This window comes from Canis lupus, chromosome 33 (genome assembly GCF_011100685.1).
Source record: "Canis lupus familiaris isolate Mischka breed German Shepherd chromosome 33, alternate assembly UU_Cfam_GSD_1.0, whole genome shotgun sequence".
Taxonomy (NCBI): domain Eukaryota; kingdom Metazoa; phylum Chordata; class Mammalia; order Carnivora; family Canidae; genus Canis; species Canis lupus.
The window spans coordinates 17,737,352-17,760,030 of record NC_049254.1 but is presented as its reverse complement, the minus strand read 5'-3'; the positions used below and the strand labels follow the sequence as shown (position 1 = coordinate 17,760,030).

General features: G+C 38.5%; 2 protein-coding genes across 9 annotated transcripts in view; one reads left to right on the top strand and one right to left on the bottom strand.

Moving 5' to 3' along the window:
- The window catches only part of CCDC80 (coiled-coil domain containing 80), a 36,132-nt gene extending 26,814 nt beyond the window's left edge, over nucleotides 1-9,318 (top strand). Inside the window, exons 6-8 of the mRNA XM_038583254.1 lie at nucleotides 5,083-5,186; nucleotides 7,700-7,780; nucleotides 8,812-9,318. Of these exons, the coding sequence (XP_038439182.1) occupies nucleotides 5,083-5,186; nucleotides 7,700-7,780; nucleotides 8,812-9,158 (532 nt within the window). The 3' untranslated portion in view covers nucleotides 9,159-9,318. The remainder of the gene's footprint in view (nucleotides 1-5,082; nucleotides 5,187-7,699; nucleotides 7,781-8,811) is intronic.
- The window catches only part of SLC35A5 (solute carrier family 35 member A5), a 35,976-nt gene continuing 18,334 nt past the window's right edge, over nucleotides 5,038-22,679 (bottom strand). For 4 of the 8 annotated variants that reach the window (XR_005383318.1, XR_005383322.1, XR_005383323.1 and 1 more), the window contains 2 exons: nucleotides 21,209-21,510; nucleotides 13,601-13,944 (listed from right to left, as the gene is read on the bottom strand). Coding sequence is in view for 1 of the 8 variants with exons in the window: in XM_038582813.1 (XP_038438741.1) it covers nucleotides 21,442-21,510 (69 nt within the window). In the remaining 7 variants the exon portion in view is untranslated. Of the gene's footprint in view, nucleotides 5,244-10,776; nucleotides 11,855-13,600; nucleotides 13,945-19,642; nucleotides 19,739-20,047; nucleotides 21,511-22,679 lie in introns of those variants that run through there. The other 4 variants (XR_005383320.1, XR_005383319.1, XR_005383321.1 and 1 more) reach the window with 4 other exon arrangements.

Below are 22,679 nucleotides of genomic sequence, written 5' to 3'. Positions count from 1 at the left end.
ATCTGAATACTGTAACTACTGTTGTGTTGTAAATGGGACAGGTGAGGGAGGCTAATGGAGATCAAGTAACTAACTTTCTGTTATCACTGAACTAGTGTCAACTCTAAGACTCAGTGGCCCCAGGAAAATCTGGGTCCCAAAGTCTGCATTCTTATCTAATACTCCTTTTGAAAATATAATGTGAATTATTTTTAGTCTTGGACCCAGAAGGCCACAAAGTGAAGCAAAGGGAGATATCCCTAAAACCACAGGATTTCAGAGTTGAAAGGAACCTGAGGTTCTTCCTTCATTCAAATTTTCAGTGCAGCGGAAGCATCTGGAATGGAGATGGAAGGGACATGTCTTTATAAAGACTTGAGTCTCAACTCAGCCTTCAGGCCACTCTCTTGGCTGAGAAAGGGCTCTAACACACCACTGGGCCAATGGCTCTTTGTCTAATCTTGGGGGCACTGAAAAATCAACTTCTGATCTAAGCTCAATGACTTAGAAGATTGACGATAAAACTTGTTGCCCTTGAGGTGTTTTTCATCCTTTTCCTTCCTTCTCCTGCTCTCCCTCGCCCTCCTCCTTCCCTTTCTTCTCTCCCTTCCTCCCTCCCTTCCTTTCCTTCCTTGTTTCTTTTTTACTTACTTGCCTTCCCCACCTTCCTCCCTCTCTCCCTCTCTCCCTTCCTTTTGGCAGATAAGATTCTTTAGAAGTTCACTTTAAAAAAAAAAAATTATTTATTTGAGAGAAAGAGAGTGTGAAATAGAAAGAGAAAGTGAGCATCAAGTAGGGGGAGGAGGGGATCCCCGGGTGGCTCAGCGGTTTAGTACCTGCCTTCGGCCCAGGGTGTGATCCTGGAGTCCCTGGATCGAGTCCCACATCAGGCTCCCTGCATAGAGCCTGCTTCTCCCTCTGCCTGTGTCTCTGCCTCTCTCTCTCTCTCTCTCTCTCTCTCATGAATAAATAAATAAAATCTTAAAAAAAAATAGGGGGGAGGAGAGCAGTGGGAGAGGGAGAAGCAGACTCCCTGCTGAGCAGGGAGCACCAGGTCGCGACCTGAGCCAAAGGTAGACACTTAAGGGACTGAGCCACTCCTAGCAGTTCACTTTTGATTTTCACAATTAGTGTTAAATATATCCAAGTTATAGATTTAAGACCATAGCTCTCTCTTAAACTTTTAAGGTTGGCTTTTAAATTTTATTATTCTATTTATAACCTAACACATTTAAGCTATCACTTTTAAGGGGCTTTGAATAAGGTTTGATCTTGCTTACAAACTCAATAATTGAACAATCTTATTATTTCAAACATCTATTTTACGTTTAATATATATTTTTGAATTGTTCAAAAAAAATGAACAAAACCTTGCTGAGTTATTAAATGATCCATTGATCTCATAAATACAGTGAATCTGAAGTTTTCTCAGATGTCGCAATAACTGCACTCGACTTAAAGCCATACATGTAAGCCAATTACTCAATTATACATTCTAATTTAAAGTTCCAAGGTTGCCATTTTATTAAGCTAAATTTTCTTAAGTTTCACAAGAACATAAATGATATATCTATCTATATCTATATCTATATCTATATCTATATCTATATCTATATCTATATCTATATCATGAAGACCAGGATCCTTCTTAGAAATACATATTATCATTATGATTCTTTGAAAACTTTTTCTTCTTAGTTCTAAATCTTCCAGGACTAAAGCATATCTGCAGAACCAATCTCATAAACTCAGGCTGCCCATCCTTGACAGCAGACAGTTAACCACCCAGTTCACTGTTATTTATAGCCAAGGATTTCAGCCCTGAGACCTGCAGCTACAGACATTCTAAGAGATTTTTCTTACCATCCCCAGGCAGGCTTCTTACAATTACCATGTCATGGGTTTCAAAACTTGACAGAGAAGGCTTGACATTATCTCAATGTTAATCACACACAAAGCTCGCAGCGCTCATTCTGGTTGATTATTGATCCTAATGGCATATCTTTGATTTTTAAGACTTGTATGCACATTTTTCATTTAAAGTCTTTTGTACTGGATAGGGCACTATGATAACGTAAGTGTGTTTTCCTTCTGACGTCAGAGCCTTATGGGCTTTAATATTCAGTACTATTTCAGGAACAGGTATTTGTTGTGGATACTCAGAATAGACATGATTATAATTTGGATGTCCTATAGCTCTGTATGATTTATCGTCACAACTCTTGGAATCACTTTGCTAGTAATTATCATTGACCTTAAAAGTTAAAGTGGAATCCCGTATTACCTAAAGGCATGAGTAAGACAACCCTGAGTTTGATTCCTGATTTCTCCACTTATTAGCTGTGTGACCTTGGGCTGATTATTTAACTTCTCCGGGTTTTAGTTTTCTCATTTGCAAAATGCAGATAATAAGTATATCTATTCCTAAGATTGGTGAAAGGTAAATTCAATACTAAAGGTAATGATGGTGCACAGCCTGGTACAAAGTAAGTAAGCAATGAATGCTGGCTATGAGTAGTACTGGGACCAGTCATTCAGCTCCTAGTTCGAGAACTTTGTCATGAAAGGAGAAGTAGGAGGAGATTTAGTAAACACATCAGGATTGAAACCCAGGCAAAGAGAACTGAAAAAAAAAATTTTTTTTAAATAGCAGTTCTATAAATAAATAAGTATCCAAATGGAAATTTTCCTTGAAATTTGCTGAGTTGTTGGTGAGTCTATACAGCCTGGTTTCAGCTGACCAGACTCTGAAGCCAGTCTGGTCTGTAGTGACACTCATCTGGTTCAGGCTATAATTACGTTCCTCTGAGACAGAAGCCCCAAAGAGTGGGCAAATGCACACTAATTTGGGAATGCCAGTTGAGAGAAGCAAACACACACACAGCTCATAGAATTTTTATTTACTGATAAGTTAAAGTAACAGGAGAACACGGTCTGAAATAAGGATCTGGGCCGCATTGACATCTCTTGTTACATCCTATGGAAGTGATTTCCTTCAGTGTCATGAGCTGGAGCCTTATACTTTAATGTGAAGGTCCATGGGAGAAAGAATCATTACTTAGGGGAAAGGACTTTCGCCTGGTTGTGTCTGCGACGGGGAGTCTCAGATCCTGTCCCTGTCCAATCAGGACAGCGTTCAGTCGTGCACACAGGTAAACAAGTCAAAATATACCTCACCCAAAATAGCTCCTTCGAGGATACCCTACGGCTCTGTGTGAGGCCAGGAAGGCTGGCCTGGTTTGGATGCTGGCTGGGGGGCCAGTGCTGGGCTGGCATGCCTCCTAAGGAAGCAGGGAGGGTACAGGAGACCGTGTTTGTGATCCAACAGCAGTTCCCTTTCCCAGGAGATCTCAGACGGTCTCAGACACTGCTCTCCCCTCCTCCATGCCAAATACATTCATCTCCCTATCTTCAGTGGAGATTTTAGTTTTTCTTTCCCTTTGAAGAGAGACAAGCAGAGGAAGCAAATGTAATGTCACAGCAAGCAGTGCTTGGCGAGCCTTGCTACAGGCATCCATTCAGGGGTTATATTTCATCAGACTATCATTTACTCTCATTCACCCAAACCACTGTTCCCTCAAGAGGCCATTTTCTTTGGGCTTGAAAACTCTCGTGTTCACTGTGAGGCTAGAATGGGCACAGGGAGAGAAGTCACGAATAGAATCAACTGGCTTCTAGCTTAGTGAGTGTAGTAACACTCCACAGTTGTCTGCAGAACTCAGAAAGCAAAACCCTGCCTCTATTGAAAGTGGAATTGGAGAAAACTCCATACTGTTACTCCTTGGATGCATACCCTCTCTCCTTCATATGTCCCGAGGGACCCTGACTGTGTCAGCCACGCCACAGGATCTCTGAGGGTGATAGACTAGGGAAACCATTGACCTGGGAATCAGGGAAACCTGTTGTTTTGGTACCACCTCTTAGATTTACTAGTTAGGCCAATTACCTCTCTTCTCTAAGCCCCACTTTGCCATCTGTAAAATGAAGACAAAAGGCTGCACCTTCATTGACCTCTAATGTTGTCAGTGTAGACAAACTCAGCTATGAAATGATACGAATGTAAGGACTGAGTCACTTACCATATGGCATTATGATAGACAAATGTCCAAGGTCTATTAATAGACAAAGTTCTATATCTAGAAGCCCACAGAACAAGCCACCATCTATATCCATGCTATTCCATGGATGACTTACACTGATGGGTGTATTTTAATTCTTAGTGTTATTATCTCTTTAAAGTAGATGCTCTTTTTGGTTCTAGAGATAAGGAAAAATTGAGAGTTGGATGAATTTAGTGACATGCTCAAGGAGCCCAAAAAGTTAGCAGTGACAAAACACGAACTCAGGTTACAAGACAAAAGCTCTTTCTACTCCCCAACAGTGCTGGAGCAGAAACAAGTTTACCATATATGCTAAATTCCTGGGCTCTGGGTGTAGTCCCATCCCACTTCACAGGAAGACTCTATAATGTTGGTTTTTCCTAATGACAGTAGGCTACATTTTAGAACTTCCATTTGCCTCTGGAAGAACCACTGGCTCTGGAGAAAAATACCCAGGGCTTTGCTTTTCCAGGAATCCTCCTTGACCCTTTGAACCACTTCCCCATTTTCCTTCTTCATGTCACTGTCACTCTGTCACTGTCACCTACTTAAAATTTCACCTGTTTTCTTTTTCTACTCTATTTCCTGTCCATACATTCAATTCTCAATCCTCTCCAAGCCCTAGCAAAGTCTACTAGCACTTGAGTTCTCTTCAGTTACCTTCCTCTTTCCTATTTCTATGGCTACAATAGACCTTGCTATTTTGGCCAGTCTTCATTGCATCTGAGAGCTTCGTGTCTCCCCAAGTGACTTCATCAGGCGTGGTGGCCAGATGCCTGATGTTTCATGCAAATGCCACAGTAGGCAGACCGTGAAGTTATAACAGAAAAGCTCAAGAAATGTGGAAATGCAATTTAATGGTTTTGAGGAGCTATGAGGTATTTCTAAGGGCCAGTGTTTTTTATTCTGGGCACAGGAACACCCGACAGCCAAAGTTACTGTGCCTTCTTACACTAAGCCTCTATTGTTTGAAGCAGTAATAACGGCCTCCTGCTCCTTCCAGGTTCCGATGGAGGAGGCGGTTGCTGGTGATCTCTGCCCCTAATGATGAAGACTGGGCCTATTCACAGCAGCTCTCAGCCCTCAGTGGCCAGGCCTGCAATTTTGGTGAGTGGGAAGCCTCGTCATCACTGTTTTCCCATACCGCTCTCTTCCTGGTCAACTCTAAAATGGAACATAGAAGCTTAGATCATCCAAATATTCCTCAGTCCAGACTGGAGATTCCCAGACACTTACTCAGTTGTATTGAGTATAAAGTTGCTTTCAGACTGGAGCCTTAGTAAACTGGAGGGTTTTTTTGTTTTCCTTTTTTTGTGTTTTTTTTTCTCAATATTCTCCCTTCTTGGGTTCTTCACCGAAATGTTTGAAAATACCTACTGCTTTACTTTCAGTGATCTGTATTATATGCCTTATTGTTTGTTTGCTTTTTTAAAAATTTGTCTCAACACCATAAAACTCGGGTATCATCATTTACTTAGGTAATACTTAGGTCCAAACACTAGGTACTTCTCAGTAGATTAAATGTCGTTGGTAAAACAGGAATGGCTTTGAGAATTAATATATTAATGGAAGCACGCTATACTATATTGCCACTCCCTTAAAAAGGATTTTGATCTATCATTGGGCTCCAAATACAGCAAGACCTGTTAAACAGAATCTTATTTTTAGGACAAATAGGTCAAAGAGAAACATAGTTTATTATTTATTTTCTTGTAGTGAACGGCTCAGTGTTTTGAAGACTAATATTTTCTTTACCTAAATTATTAGTGGCCTTAAGTATCACTTTAAAGATTATTTATTTATTTGGGAGAGAGAGCATGAGAGAGAGAGAGAGAGAGAGAGAACGAGCGCATGAGCAGAGCGAGAAGCAGACTCACCCCTGAGCAGGAAGCTGATCCCGGATTATGACCCCAGCTGAAGACAGACACTCAACCAACTGAGCTACCCAGGTTCCCCGTAAATAAATATGGACACGCAAAAAGGAAAATGCATAGTACATAGGACTTACTACTAAATTCAATGGTGAACCAAGGAGGTAAGGGCAATTTCAAAAGTGGAATTCCATTCCCAACTGGAATACAGATGAGTCAGCATTATTTTGATACTTCTGTTAGGAAGAAGAATCATTTATGAGATAAAACTGTGCTTGATTGATAAAAAGATGAGGTTATAAGTTTTGTAAAGTATTAACAGAGCCTGGGTCCTTACTCTGACCCCATATCTGTAAATTTTAAATACACTTCAGTTTGAAGATGTGAAATAGTAACTCCAAAGCAAGCAGAAAACAAGCTCATAAAAGTAAGAACAACTAGAAAATTCATGATTTTTTTATTAAAGTTAATAAAAGTTAATCATTTAAGACTTTATATCAACATATAAGATTTTTTGTATCTTTAAGTATATTTTAAATCATTTATAACCATCAGTGTTGCTAGGAAAGGCAGAAATTCTTAGAGCAGTTAATGGGCCTTCACAATAAGAATGTAAATAAAATCATGGCTTGTTAATTTTCCACAGACACCTTTGGAACAGTTATTAAGTGGGGTTTCATTTCGTCTCTGCACACAGAGCACAAATCACATTAGTGCAAGCAAATCCTTTTGTAATATACAGGAAATGTAAACAAGTCATATTTTCCAGGAATGATTAAATTCCTGATCTTTCCTCTTGAAAACATGACTCAACAACATGTAGAACAGAATGCTTCACTTCTCTGGGAGAAAAGCAAAGACCACAAACTTTTTTTTTTTTTTTTTTGAATAGCCTTTTGCTTGGATTTTAGCTCTTCCGTAAGACAGCCCCTGCCATGGCAACTTTCAGTTCTCCTCCGAACAATAAGCACCATCAATATTCGTATTATTGGTCCCAAGTTATGACCCTGACTAGGTTGGCATTTTGTCTAACGCCATGAAGTCTTGATATGATGAACTGACAGCCCCTTCATCCTCCAATTTTTTTTCTCCGGAATCCCTTCATGTGCACTTCATCCTCAAAAGAATTCCAACAAGCTACCAAGGCATGACCTTCTCTCCTTTCCTGAAACTTTAGCTGAGGGTGGGAAGCACATGGTGCTTGCTTAAGTGCTTCTCCTTTGAATCCTCTGAATAAGTGGTAAGAACCTGCTCTTTAAGCTGACAAACTTTTGTGCAAGAAAGCCAGAACTATTCCTTTAGCCATCACAGTAGATGGGTTCTGCTGTCTTTTCTCTGAGAGACAGTTGAATTATCTGTATAAGCTGTTATAACCTCAGGCATGACTCTTTTTCAGCACACTAATCAGCTCAGATCATTCCAGATATTTTAATGTTCCTATGGCTTCAATTTTGTTTTGTTTTCTTTAATAGAACCACAGTTTAAGAGCAAATTCTTGTATTTCCATCTTCAAACAAAAGAAAATTCACATCTGACCCTGTTGTTAATTCTAAATCTGCAAGTGGTCTTTTTCAAGGTTTTAAAAGTATTTAATTACTCTTTTTTTTTTTTATGGAAAGAAATGGATTATTTTACCTAACCAGGTTATGTTCTATAATCTTTTTAATGTAGTGATTTCTAACTGTCAGATGTCGGCCTCTGGAGGTAAAAGAGGACTTACTGATTCTGTGGCTTCCTTTTTTCTTTCAGGTCTGCGCCACATAACCATTCTGAAGCTTTTAGGGGTTGGAGAGGAAGTTGGGGGAGTGTTAGAACTATTCCCAATTAATGGTAAAGTGCTATTATTTTAAAATAGTATGAACTACTGGTTAAGTTCAATTAAATTATATTAAACTGCATGCAAGCAGTGGGTGTTACCTGTAAGATGAACACAGTTCACTCAGTCCACCCCACCTTGTGTGTGTGTGTGTGTGTATGTAAACAAGCAGGAAATAAAGTACAATCACTAATACTGTTTTTGATATAAAATCATTCATAAGTGACAGTAAAAATACCCATTTCCTTAAGTAGAATACTGCTTTTTGTCTGCATAGGACTTTATAATTTACATAGATAATTTTTATCTATACCATTTCATTTAATTCCCAGAATAATTTTATGAAGCACATGGGTCATATCTTACTGATTCCCTTTCAATACATGAGGATAAATGCTGAAAAGCTCAGAGAAGCTGAAAGAAAATGAGTAGTGACTCAAGTTTTCAGAAAGCAAACAGTCCTTCCTTCCAAGATCAAGATGTTCACAAGAGATAATGTGCATAAACTCGCTGGCACAGAAAGTGTCAGCACCTTCCCCCTTCCTCTTCTTCTTTTTGCTGACCATAATAGTTTAAATACATTTATCCACATCTTCATAATTGGTATTTCACTCCTTGACAGTGAAATAAGCTTTTTGTTATAATAAAAAGTATCAAAAGGAAAGCCATATTTGCAAAGAAGTAACTAAGCTAATTGGAACTAAACTTAGAAATATAAACAATATAATCTTTGTTTGTGACAAACTTGAAACAAGTTGATCTTGCCAGAACTGAATTAAAGGACTGGTTTTATATTTCATAACATTCCCTATAGAATAAACATCCTGTCACCTAACATTTGACGCTAATAATGTTGCAGAACATGTGGGATGTTTAATTTGTAGTGGAAAAACTCAGCAACCTTCTTTATATGGATTTTGAACCAAAGGGAACAGACTCATGGGTCCTCCTCTCTCTATTCTCAGAGTGACTTGTTCTCATTTTGATGTTTGCTTGAGGGCTGACTCTTCAATCCACTAACAACAGCTTTTCTAACCCTTTCTAGGGAGTTCTGTTGTGGAGCGAGAAGACATACCAGCCCATTTGGTGAAAGATATCCGGAACTATTTTCAAGTGAGCCCAGAGTACTTCTCCATGCTTCTAGTTGGAAAAGATGGAAATGTCAAATCCTGGTATCCTTCCCCAATGTGGTCCATGGTGATTGTGTATGACTTAATTGATTCGATGCAACTCCGGAGACAGGAAATGGCCATTCAGCAATCACTGGGGATGCGCTGCCCAGAAGACGAGTACGCAGGCTACGGTTACCATAGCTACCACCAAGGATACCAGGATGGTTACCAGGATGACTACCGTCATCATGAGAGTTACCACCATGGATACCCTTACTGAACAGAAATACGTAACCTTAGCCCCAGCCAGTTTCCCCTGCAGCTGTTAAAGCCACAAGTGGCCAGCTACGTAAAGAAGTTTTTCCACACTGCCTACATTCCTTGCCTTTTTCTTTCCGTGTTCTTCCAAAATTAAATAAATAGCAAACTTTTGTCTACTCGTGAGTTGTTATTGAAGCCTTAAGTCATAAAGATATTTAAAAGAATTGTTCATTTCTCTTATTGGAGGGGATCTGGTGCTGAATGGATATTTTCTTCTTCTTACATGATAGACATTATTTGGAATACAAAATTCTATGGAAAAATATTAATACCTCTCATTTAGTTTTTAAAAGTATTCATTGGTAAGTAAAACCATGATTGTTAAAGAAAATTAAAGATCACAGCACAGATGTTTTCAGGAAATGTCTGAACACATGTAACAGAGGAAACAGCTTCTTAACACTTTTGGAAATGTCAATCTAAAAATGAGTGAGATGCCTCTGCTTTATATTGTGAGTTTCTTTCATAAAGCCTGATACCATGGGAGTCTAATGATATTGGCCACCAAAGCCAGGAAAAGCACCAAACCCAGCTTTGCTATCATAGCCATTTCCTGCCCTGTTTTTCTTATCTTATTGTCTTTTCAGAGATAGATCAGAAGGCCAGGAAGAGGAAGACCTAAGTCTGGCACTGCAGCCAGAGGTGATACTTCCAAGAGTTTTAGCAGGTGCCATGGAATTCCTGCCAGGGAAACCTTAAACCCCTCACACTTGACCCCTCTGTACTTACTTGTTAATGGACCTATTACCATATTGGCATCTTATATAAGACAATTACAAAGAAGGAGATTACATCCAAGGGTTCTTTTTGTTTTCTGAGGTAAGTGTTACTAAGTTATAAGGGACAGAAGTGTAGCTAGAGGGCAAAATACAATCTTTACCTTTGTAAAAGAGCATTTATTTTTTAGATACGGCAATTCACACTAAATATACTCCCTCCTTCCCTTTCTCTTTCCCTTCCTTCTTTCCTACTTTTCTTTTTTTCAACAAATAAATACCAAGTAATGTTACCAACTAATATCTGTGAACTTGCCCTGAGGTAGTCGGATTCCCAGGCATGTAGCATCCTAGGTGCTAGCCTCTATCTATAATGAGGATGTTTATTTTTTTGTCTCTCTTACTGATAACTAATTCTCCAAATCATCTTGGTATTGGTCATTAACTCTAAGGAGCATAGATATTAATAACTGCGTTTAAGCCACCTTTGAATATTAGCTATTAATTTATCTGTGCCTATTTGCACAATCCATCTTATATTATCTGGACTTTGTTATACATAATTATATGGTAAAAGTGGAATTTGTAGCTCAGTAAACTTGAGAAATCACTTGTTTTGCCCTTTATTCTCCATGAAGACCATTCATTCTTACCTGATTAGGGAGCTGAAGTCCATATAGTTCAAGTGACTTTAAAACTTAGTTCTCCTATGTAAATTATGCTTCCACTCCCCTCCCCTCCCATGGTGAATGAAGAGCTTTCTTCCTCTCTCTTTTTAAATTTTTATTTATTCATTTATGATAGTCACACAGAGAGAGAGAGAGGCAGAGACATAGGCAGAGGAAGAAGCAGGCTCCATGCACCGGGAGCCCGATGTGGGATTCGATCTCGGGTCTCCAGGATCGCGCCTTGGGCCAAAGGCAGGCGCTAAACCGCTGCGCCACCCAGGGATCCCCCTCTCTCTTTTTAGAACAGTCTACACCAGCTGCTCAAAGTGTGCAGGTAGGAGGACCAGGATGATGTACTTGCTCTTAAATATTTGCCAAGGTGATGCTTAGCTTAAAATTGCCAATAAAAAATGGATTTATTTACCATTGCTTCTGAAATTATATAGGGACAATTTTTAAGTACGAGGTCTAAATAGTCTCAATTTCAGGAAATACAATAATGAAGGAGTTTCATCTCCCAAGGAAACCAAATGGATAATCATAGACAATTTACTTACAGAATAATATTAGCAAAGTTCTAGTTTCGGCAACCAAAGAAAGACAATACTTTTTCATAATCTGAGATTACTTTTCACTGGCACTGAAATAGCAATGTGTCTGAACTCTCTTTCCTTTCATGGCCAAGAAGCCATGAATCATCATTTGGGTGCTGTAGAATAAGCCATAGCTCAGCAAAGGGACTGAGACACAGGCAGAGGAAAACACTGTTGGGAAGTGTCCTCGATTTCTCTAATCTGGAAAAGCACAAAGTACATTTCAGTAAATGGGAGGATAAGAGAGTTAGATCACCTGAATCTCTGTCTTCTGGGAGTACAGATCAGATCATTTGAAATCTGGGTATTGTTTTGTTTGTTTGTTTTTTAATGAAAGTGTTTCCTTCCAAACAGCAGCAACAAAGAAGATAAAGTTTTTGAGAATTATTATGGAATTACACTATTTAGATTAAAAAGTACCCAGTAGAGTGAGAGAAATCTGGAAGACTCTGAGGAGGACAAAGTTGCTGATTGTCACAATTCACTATCGTGAATTTCCAGGAATTGTTTGTTGCTGGAGAAATCGCAGGGCTCTGAGGTGAACATTCGGCAGAGAGATCCTTCCCCAGATACAGAGGCAGGCAGTCCACACACAGTGGAATCAGTAGAATCCAGCTGGTCTCATTTTCTGGAGTATAGTTAACATTGAAGTTCACATACCTTCTCAACTTGTAGATCCTTGGTGATAAAAAAACAACTCAAGACCAGGGTGAATGATGGCTTTACGGCCCCTAATTGATGATCTCAGTATTCAATAACATAAGGAAATTCCAGAAAAAGAAAAACCTCTTGAAAAGAATCTCTGTTTTTCTGCCACTACTAACTCCCCTTTCCCTGTAGGATTGCTTTCCTTTCCTCCATTCTCCTTGGCTGCTCTGTACTCAATGGTTTGGGGTGTGCAGATAGTGGGGTGTGGTTGATGAGTACTCTTAACTTCATGACAAAATGAAGCACAGTTAAATGCTAACTATTTCTCTTCAGTTCTCTCATAGTTGGTGCAAATCTCCCAATGCCAAACTTTTCTTAGTTTTGGACATGTTATTAAGAACCAAGTTTAGGGCAGTGAGAGGCACAGGGCCAGCTGTCACAGAAGTCAGGAATGTCATAAAATGGCCACCAGACTTGGGAAAATGGTTGGTCCTCACTCTGCCACAGACTGATCTGTGTGACCTGAGGCAAGTCACTTTACTTTTGGGACTCAGTTCCTGATGTACAAAATGAGAGAGTAGTAATAAATATCTAAGTTATCATCTAACTCCATGGTGTTTATGAATCTTTCTTGGCCTTTAGGAGCAGGATCCTAAACTCAGAGGTTTCCTATGGCAGAGCTAATGTTAAATTCTTAGAGAACCCAAACTTCATAGTTCAGATTCTACTTTTAGATGTTTATGGGAATAGGGCAATATATTGAATAACTTCTTTCCAGCATGGTGCATTGGGGCAGCTGGACCCAACAGGTTCATCACCTCTAAACACAGGAAACCTCATCATCTCCATACAGCCAGAATGGAACTTCCAAGGACATTCAAGCTGTCAAGGACTGAGCATCCTGAACATTGATGGAGTCCCTCCAACAAGGCATATGCTTGTTCTCTGACACAATTTCCTAATGTGGCAACCACATGCATCACCTCTCTGATATCCCGAAGTTGAACAAACTGGGCTATCCTTGAACAGACTGCAGAGACCTTAAATATTAGGACTTTCCTTCTAGAAAGCAAAAGAGTGATCTTCATTCCTCCAATCTATCGGTTAATACATGTGGCAAAGATGTTGGGTGAAGGGATGGGATGATTTTAAGTAGCTAAAACTGACCCTGGGCAAAATTTTCTTTGGCTTTCCACCTCCTCCATAAGAATCTTTTTCCTCTCGCTTGGCCCTTTTCCAGGCCACTTTCCCATGATCCATTCCAGCTCAGGCTACAACCGGTAGGCTATAGGTGCCACCCTTTCTAAGAAATCTAAAAGTGCAAAAGGAAATCCTTGAAGCAGAGAGGTAGGGAACAAACCACTTCTGGAAGACTGCCAATCTTTGGAAGCAAGGCTTGCTTCCCTTCCCAAAATGTTAGAGAAAGAATAAATTCCTCCTGTAGACTTCACCATCATTCCATTTGTCTCCTTCAGTCCTCTTTTCTATCTTTAGCTTATTTCCTTGTGATAAACACTCCTTAGAGAGACAAAGTAGGGCAGGGTAGGCAGAGGCCCTCAAATTTGGCAAGTCCTGATCCATAATAGCTGTATGCAAAGAACCATCTGGTCATTCTGGTTCTTAATCCAAGACACTAGCTTGTAGATTAGACTCAAATTATATGATCATTCAAACATTAATTGTATTTATACTATTTCCTGGGTAGTCTGCTAGAAAACACAAGTATAAAACAGAAAAAAAAAAATTCCCTGCACAGAAGCTCGCAGACCAGTAGAGAACAGTCATACACTCAGTTATTTATAAAATGCTGCGTATGGATAATCAATATTGGGTCCTCATGGTGGGTGGGAAGGTTAAGGGCACAGAGGGGAACAAGAAAGATGAGTGGTGATAATCCTTCAGTCTTTTGGAATCTAGAATTATAAACTGTTCTTCCTGCCAAGCTCCACATGATGTGAGCAAGTGCCTCATATTGTCTCCATTGTCACCATGATCCTGTCTTTGGATACTCACAATGCAAGCACCATTTCTTCTGGGAACTTCCCTCTCCCAGATTTAAGAAGTTGTCTACATATCCACGGGAATATGGTGGCATTGATTCATTTGTAAACACCCTTTCCCTGAAATAAACCAAAATGAACAAAAATTAGTGAGTATATAGAAGAAAACTTCATCAACATTGAAACTAGGGGTGATCCCTGGGTGGCTCAGCGGTTTGGCACCTGCCTTCAGCCCAGGGTGTGATCCTGGAGTCCCGGGATTGAGTCCCACATCAGGTTCCCTGAATGGAGTCTGCTTCTTGCTCTGCCTATCCCTCTGTATGTTTCTCATGAATAAATAAAAGTCTTAAAAAAAAAAAAAAAAAAAGATTGAAACTAGGGAATGGCTTTAATCCTACAGCATAAACTTTGAGTAAACTATCTCCAACTTGGGGACACTTGGCAGGAGGAAAGATAAGTAATACATTTGTAGTCCATTGCCCATATAAGGGTCAGCTTAGAGGTCAAAGATAGTGACATGGCTGTGTCCTTATGTTCCCCCTTCTGACTCACCTAGCTTTCTAATTGGAGGAAGGAGGTTTGGAGGTGGGGGTGTCTATATGGAGGACAGAATTGGTTTACAGCTAGGCTTGGAAATGCTTTATCTTTATCTCTGGGGAGATAAAGATGTCTTATTTTTGACTCTTGGCCAAGATTACAGCAGTGGGATTTATGAAGTGCTGTTTAAAGTCTGGAATTACTCTGGTGATCCCTAGGGTCAGTTTCTTCAATGATGGTTTCCAAATGGCCTAGAGATTAAATAAACCCAGTTGATTACATAGCCAGCAAGGCATAAAAATCCTGGAAAATTCTGCTTTGAGCTCTCCCAGAGTCAAGATTCCCCACACAGATCTTTCAGGCAAGAGACAATGGAGACGGTGTGGTCTGTATGAACAGAGGAGAACCCTGTAGAGCTTAGTCATGAGCTCTCTCTCTCTCGGACCTCCAATGTCTATGTTCCCCCTTTCTTGCTGCACTGTATCCATTGCCTCTAAATAAAAGTGAGTGTACTCTGTGGAGTCTGATGAGTTCTTTCAAATATAAGAACTTGGGATATCTTTGCAGGGTGGTGTGTGTATGTATATATATATATGTATGTGTGTGTTCATATATGTATTTATGTATTTGTATACATATATGTGTGTATATATATAATTTGCAAAGTATAAAATACATTTTATATAGCATATTAGATGTATATAATGTATTAAATATAATATATAAAATATTATGATATAGAAATATTCAATATAAAAAATCTAGCAGTAAATTTTACATCAGTAGAGAAAGTTCACGTGCTACTTTCAAAGCACTTTCCTTAACCTGACTTCTTACCAAAGCAGGGCGCTCCATCTAAAACAGAGGAATAAACTAAAACTCAAGTGACACCCCCTCCTCACAGATGGGAGACAGTATTCCCCATCTTTATGGGGCTGGCCCTCAAAGCAGAAGTTTCAATCAGTATAGAAAAAAGCATCATCTGCAAAGTTTCCTCATTGCAACTTCTATGGTCCCTGCTTCCCAGTATCCAGGTAAAGAGCCACTAGGTTAAGGAGATTCTACTTATACCATTTTGTGGTGCATATTTGGCCCCCTTGGAGTATTAAACTTTGTTTAAAGATGAGTACACAGAAACCTTAAAGAAAAGACCCATATAATAGCCAATCACTGTTCTTCTAGGCTTAAAAGACAGCTCCCCCCCCCCCAAACAAAACAGCTCATATATAAAAGGAAAAAAGATACACATACACACATCAATACACAACAAAATAGCAGGGAAACATTTAACGTCTTGTAAAACTAAATGGTAAAAAAGAGATTTCTGATAGTAAAAAAGGGTGACCAAGAAATATTTTCCAGACAAGCCGTTATTTATGTTCAGTGACTACAGACAGTAATAAAAAGAAATGTAAAACCTGCTTGAGCAATGCGACTAGAAAAAGTGCTGTTAGTAAATAATTGCTAGATGCTTAAAAAAAAAAAAAAGAAAAAACAAACCCAAATCTCAGGGAGTGTATTAGCCAAAAGCCCTTGCAGAAGAGAAAAAATCTATTTCACGGCAGCTTCCAGTTGAGAGATAAATTAGCATTAAGAAGTTATGAATGAGGAAATTATGTTATGAACAAATTAAGTTTAATTAGCTGTGATAATTAGAATTAGTATTAATTCTTGAAAGAAAAGGTATATAACAAGGAACAAAAACTGAATGAACTTCCAAATTTCACCATGTCTATGGCAGCATTAATTCCGAAAGGTATCAATCACTATTTTATGTCCTCACTAAGAAAGGACACTCTCAATTAAACATATTTTTTGTGACTTAGAATTTTTACTTTATATTTCTTTAAAGAACTCTTAAAGACATACCTACCATTTTCTGGTTACACAAAAAGGGAAACTGGAAGTTAAATAAATTAATTAAGCTATTTCTAAAACACCTTTCCATTTTGAGCCAAAAATCTTTTGAATAACATTCTGGCGCAGAGCTGCAGATGTCTGAGGTTTCCAGAGTTCTCTGTGCCCTTGAGAGAACTGATCATGATGTAGCATTTCTTAAGTTTCTCTGTCTCCAGGGTTTTTAAAAACTTTCAAGCTATTGACACTCAATTTGTAAAATGTAATGCTGGTATGTTCCTGATCTTACTGGGAGGTCTCATTGCAAGATTTTCAGGCAACAACAGGACTCTTATGCTCTCCTCAAATGGTTTGGGTTTTTTGAGGGGGGCAGGGAGGAGGGTGCAGAGGAAGAGAGAGAATCTTAAATGGGCTCCACACCCAGCACAGACCCTACATGGGGCTCGCTCTCACAACCCTGAGAGTATGATCTGAGCTGAAATCAAGAGTTGATGCTTAACCAACTGAGGCACCCTGGCACCCCTCTCCTCAAATGGTTTTTAAGTGGTTTGTTGACTGAAACGTTGTCCAGTCACACCAAATGCCTGTATGTGCAAGCAAAGACAACTTCATTATTACACCACAAAGCAGCAGTCATTTTAACCTGCCATTGCTAAAGGTATTCCAGTTTCAGAAATGGTAATGTGAAAACATAGGAGTCTTAGAGAAGACAAGATGCAGTATAGCAAACCTGGATAAAATCCTCAAGCTTATTAGAAGAAAACTGAGAGTTGGGAGGAAATATCCTAAGTTCCTCATCTCAGTGAAAGGAGTTGATGACTATATTTTAATTTTTCAAATTGCTAAGTTTATAAATAAGGTTCTAAATTTGCTTTTTTAAATGTAAAAGTAATTACTAGTGATGAAATGGATTAGAAAGAGAAGTAGAATAAATGTCAAATACTACAAGAAACTCTCAGACTGGCTCAAAATAACAAACCAATACCAACTTTCTCAAAAAAAGTTATTGTGTACTGAAGGACCAGCCAAACTACACTTAGTAATTCAATAAAAACATGCAAACAACCATAGAAAGAATACAGATCTCATTTTCTAACTAAATGTATGAAACCAGAAATTAACGAAAGTATGAATAGAAACCTCAACCCCACAATTCTTGACTCAAAACAGACTAGTTTGAAAATAATAATACCATATTTTAAGGTCTGTGGGGGTTGGCCTAATATGCATTTATGCCAGGAAATGTTTCTACTAGTTATAAAAATGCTCATTAACAAACAAGAAAGGAAATAAATGTATTTCAAGTACATAAGATGGAAAAAGAACATAAAACAAATCTTAGAAAAATGGAACACAAACTTCAATAAAATAAAGATTATAAACTGCTTGTTAACTTATTTTAAGAAAATACAGAAGCCATTCACACACAAAATTAAGAATATAGAACTATAGTTACAGAAAATTAAAAGAATTATGAGACTGATTCAAAAATTCCTATGCAAATAAATTTGAAAATCTGGATGATCTTTTAGCAAAATATAAGTGACAAAGTAGACCCAGAAGAGGACAAAGGATAAATAGAAAATGTTGGGGGGGTGGGGGGTGAGTACTCAAAAAATGCCAAGCTGAGGCAATTCTATTGGTGAGTTCTTTCAAAACTTTAGGGAACACATAAAGCTGACGTTTTAAAAATCTTTCCAGGGCACCGAGGCCAATGGGAGTTGGCAGCTTGACCCACACCACATCCGTATGGGATTGTCAGGGACATGGGTTGATAAATCCCGGCAGGATTAAATGCATTACTGGCAATGTCAGCAGGTTTTTATCTTGGCAGAGACAGGATGGTGCTTGAAGCAAGTAAAATAGCAAAAGAGGGCAAATGTTCTGCAGGTTAAAGGGCTTTATTGTGATTTTATTCGAGCAAAACAACCCCTTCTCATTAAACTCATATTTGAATTGGAAGTTTATTGCTTTATAGCTACGTTCCTATTTTAATTTGCAAATTTGTTTTGGTTTTCATATAAACTATGAGCAAAAAAGTTTATACTTCATATTATGTTTGTATGAATTTATATAACAGCAAAGGAGAAAAAGGTCAAAGTTGAGATCTGTGAGAAAAAAAATTTTCTCTTAAAAGAGGAATATACATTACTCAATTTCAGAAAGTCAGCTCTAAGTGTCAGAGAAGGAGAACCACTGTCTTTCCTTTGAGTTTGGCTTTCTCTGCCTCTTCACATTGGAGTGGCAAGAGTTGGTGGGGAAAATCAAGATTTACATATAAGGGAGAAGAGCCAAGGAGGAACCTGGGCTGTCTTGGGTCAAGCCTGTTAGGTCTGTTCAGAAAATTGAAGGGATTCCCTGCAGCTCCAGTCTAATCCAACTCATATGCAATGGGATTTCCACATGGGGATTGAGGCAAGCCTTAAGAGTTGTAAACAAAATAATCTGGCCCTGAGTCTCCTCTGCATGTGGACTCTATGCAGCAGGACACAGCTGGCCAAGGATCTGGGATCCTGGGTCTAGGCCGTCTTTCCCTCTACAAGCAGCATCCACATCCTGCTTCCCCTCAGGATTAGGCACATTGCTGGACCTAAGTTTGGTCCTGGGGCCAGTGAAAGAGCTGGAAGCAGGTCACTGCAGGCCATACCCGTGGCCCAATCAAAGGCTATTTGGAAGCTGTGAAGCAAACAGATTTAGCACATCAGTTATAGAAGTTTTAGATGCTTAACAGAGCATCTAAAAATAAGAAGGGCCTTCAGAAATCACTTAGGCCAACTTCTATACCAATGAAGGAATCTCTTCTAAAACATCCTGATGGTACAGTCTCTCCCTGAAAACTTTAGTAATTGAGAATTCACTACTACTCTCTACCACTCTGCAGGAGGACCTTTTCTACTGTTGAAAAGAATCATTTGTCAGGAGGGTCTCACTTGTAAGGAAAGAGTAACCATCACCCTAAAATTTTCACTACACTTTGGTTCTTTGGAGTAGAAAAAACTACTTTTTCCACATGACAATTGTTCTTCTCCCCAGGTTATACACTGTCTCCAAGAGCACCTGAGGTGATAAACTATGGTTTCAGGACCTCTGACCTTCCAGTTAGTTATTCTCCTTTTTAAAGCACCAGTGCCCGCAAAGTATTGCAGCACACCCACATCAGAACTTTACATTTTACTTCTTTTTATCCTATTAAGTGGTCAATTAACACAAGTAAACCTGTAATTACAGATAAAGTCATTGTAAATAAGAAAATCAAGCTCCACGAAGTAGTAAAATCCATTTTATGTAATGTATTTAGTGTAGGCAATACCTTTGCCAATAATACTGTAATTTTTTCTGTTCCATAAGATAGATTATTTTAGGGATCCCTGGGTGGCGCAGCGGTTTGGTGCCTGCCTTTGGCCCAGGGCGCGATCTTGGATACCTGGGATCGAATCCCACGTCGGGCTCCCGGTTCATGGAGCCTGCTTCTCCCTCTGCCTATGTCTCTGCCTCTCTCTCTCTCTCTCTCTCTGTGTGACTATCATAAATAAATAAAAATTAAAAAAAAAAGATAGATTATTTTACATTTTTCCTAAAAGTGAGGTCTTTCTATACCTGATTTTCTTTCCTTTAATGTGAATTGCCATATTAATGTAATCTCCCTCTTTCACAACATGGAGGGCTATACGTATGATAAGGTGAACAGTTTCTCTATTCTCAGAAGTCAAGATCTACTGAAAAATAAAATTTCAAAAGTTGCTTGGATTTCTTGCTTTGCTCCATTTTTTTTAAATGAAAATGAAAAAGAACTCTGCGTCCCATCTCACATGACAGTGATAACTCAAGATAAAGGTTTAATAATTATTTTATTTATATATTTCCACCAACTTTTGCCTGTCATATTATTCCAGGTATCACAGATGGATTATTTACAGTATTATCACATGCTCATCTGCATGAAAATCAGGGAAAAGAAAAGATATACAGAGTACATGAAGATGACATCTTATAGTTCACATTTACAGTGTAGTGCTTTGTAAACATACAGGTTATAAACTAGGCCTGTCCTATCATAATCCAGCTGCATGACCTTGGGTAAGTCACTTCTGTTTTCTCACTTTTAAATTATCTATCACCTGACTTCTCTACCTCATACTTAATTGGCAGCATGCAAAAATACCTAAAAAAATATCATGCATTGAAGCGTCAATATAATTACTGTACTTTGTTATGTTTCCTCATTTTAGAGTAAGAGTACCCATATTTCAATGAAAGGCATTTGTTTGCAAAGGGATCCTTTTAAGAGAACTCTTAGGCATTAATCTTACTGACAGTCTTAAGCCAATGCCTCAATTCTTAGTAACAGGGTATGATAGTGAGATACACAACAATCTTAAGTTCTAGTTAATAACTAATACAATGAAATGACTCAATAGATCCCTAAAATACTCCAAAAGTAATGAGGTAAAACCCAGGAGAAAAAAAGTCCATCGTGGCTTACTTAAATGATTTAAATCCAAGTGAGAATCGTGGTAATTGGGAACCAACTTTTACCTAAATTGAAGCTTATTTGTGCAGAAAAACATCAAAAGATAATCAGTGAAAATCATATTCTCTATGAATTTCTGAAAATTAAAATTCTAACACTTTTGTTTCTGAAAAATTGCTTCTTTGTCAAAACATCTGGCACAGACTACACTGCCCTCAAATCAATGTTGTAGCCAGATGGTAAAGTCCTTCGGTCAAATTTTTTAGAAAGAGTCACATTGCTTTTTAACTGTAAAGTGAGTATCTCCAGGGTTTCAAAATTCAAGGTACAACCTGGAGGATATTTATAATGATATGTAAGGGAAGACTTTAGCATGCAGAATGGAACTACATAATTATGAATATCTGGCAAACCGATCGCTATTTGTGTATTTATAGGGTAGAGTCAACATGATTATTATGAGTTTTTGGAACCCTGGAGGAGAAGGGAAATAATGTGGGAAGTGTCTTGTCGACTTACCAAGTACCATTAATGCAGTCTCCAGACTATTACTCCCATCAGTTCCTTAGAACATTTTAGCCTTTGCGGACTCTAAGCCTTGGATGGAACTATTCAGGGAGTGGTTAGATATATGCAAACAGTTATTATGCTTGAGAAATGTTCTTGTTTATCAAAGTGAAAAGATAAACATCACACATGCTGAAAATGTGAAAATAAGGGTTTCTGAGAGTTGTCAATCATTTCGGTACCAATTAAAAAGTATCTTCATCTGATTCAATGTCACTTTTCGGTTTGGTAAGTCTCTCCAGTTCTTCTCCATCCTAAAAGAAAGATGAAATCAGTAATTACAACAAACCTAGAAATGTGTAATTTTTAATGATTACTAAGGAGAAACACTGACAAATTTATTTCACTAAACTACAACTATAATCTAGTCAAATGAAATTAAATAACTACTCATGTTCTTAGAAAGTGAATTTTAGACACATAATGAGATTACAAAAAAATCGATATACATCTCAGTACTTGAATTCCAAAGTTAACAGGAATGCAGTAAGGAGCACCCTCTGCTGTTCTTGAAGGGAAATAACTAGTGGTTTGAGAAAGTATAAACTAGGTCATTACCTAAATCTGTATATATATTTTTTTACCTGAAAAGTAGGGCAAGCAGTGTTATCAGACCACTGGAAAAGAATACAGGACTTTTGAAATTATACTCTGGCCAAGATCAGGGTATTTGGGACTCACCCTTTTAATAATTTTTTCATCTTAAGAATCTGCTGTATCACCACTTCAGAGACATCACTGATGGAAAGCTCTACTACGAATAGGCAAGAGATTTTCCCAAAGAGAAATGTTCATTTTGCTAAGTACTTAATATTTTGTGTGTTCATGAAAATTGTAAATTTAAAGCTAGTTAGAGGGACACCTGGGTGGCTCAGCAGTTGAGTGCCTGCCTTCGGCCCAGGTCGTGATCCTGGAGTCCCAGGATCTAGTCCCGCAATCGGGCTCCCTGCAAGGAGCCTGCTTCTCCCTCTGCCTGTGTCTCTGCCTTTCTCTGTGTCTCTCATGAATAAATAAATAAAATCTTTAAGAAAAAGAAAAGAATTATAAGGAACTTGCAAAATAATACTTATCCAGGGTCACTGCATAAGTATTTTTCTAGGAAATATTTTTCTCTTACTCATGAAGACCCTTTTCAAAAATCACCTTCTTAATGAGGTAAGACCTAGCCTTCTGGCACACTGGGGTTTTAACTCAGGGAAAATCAAGGAGCCAGGCCTTCCATTTATATTTAACAAGACTTACTAATATCAAAGATCAACTTTTCTTATGAATGAGGTATATTTTCCTGATGATGGTGGAGTGGAAAGAGTAATGCACTAGGGATCAGACCTCATGGGTTTAGTATCTTTTTACATCCTTTCTATAACCCATGTAGTCTGAGTCTGTTTATTTATTTACCAAACCAGAAAGACTGGCCAGGGTA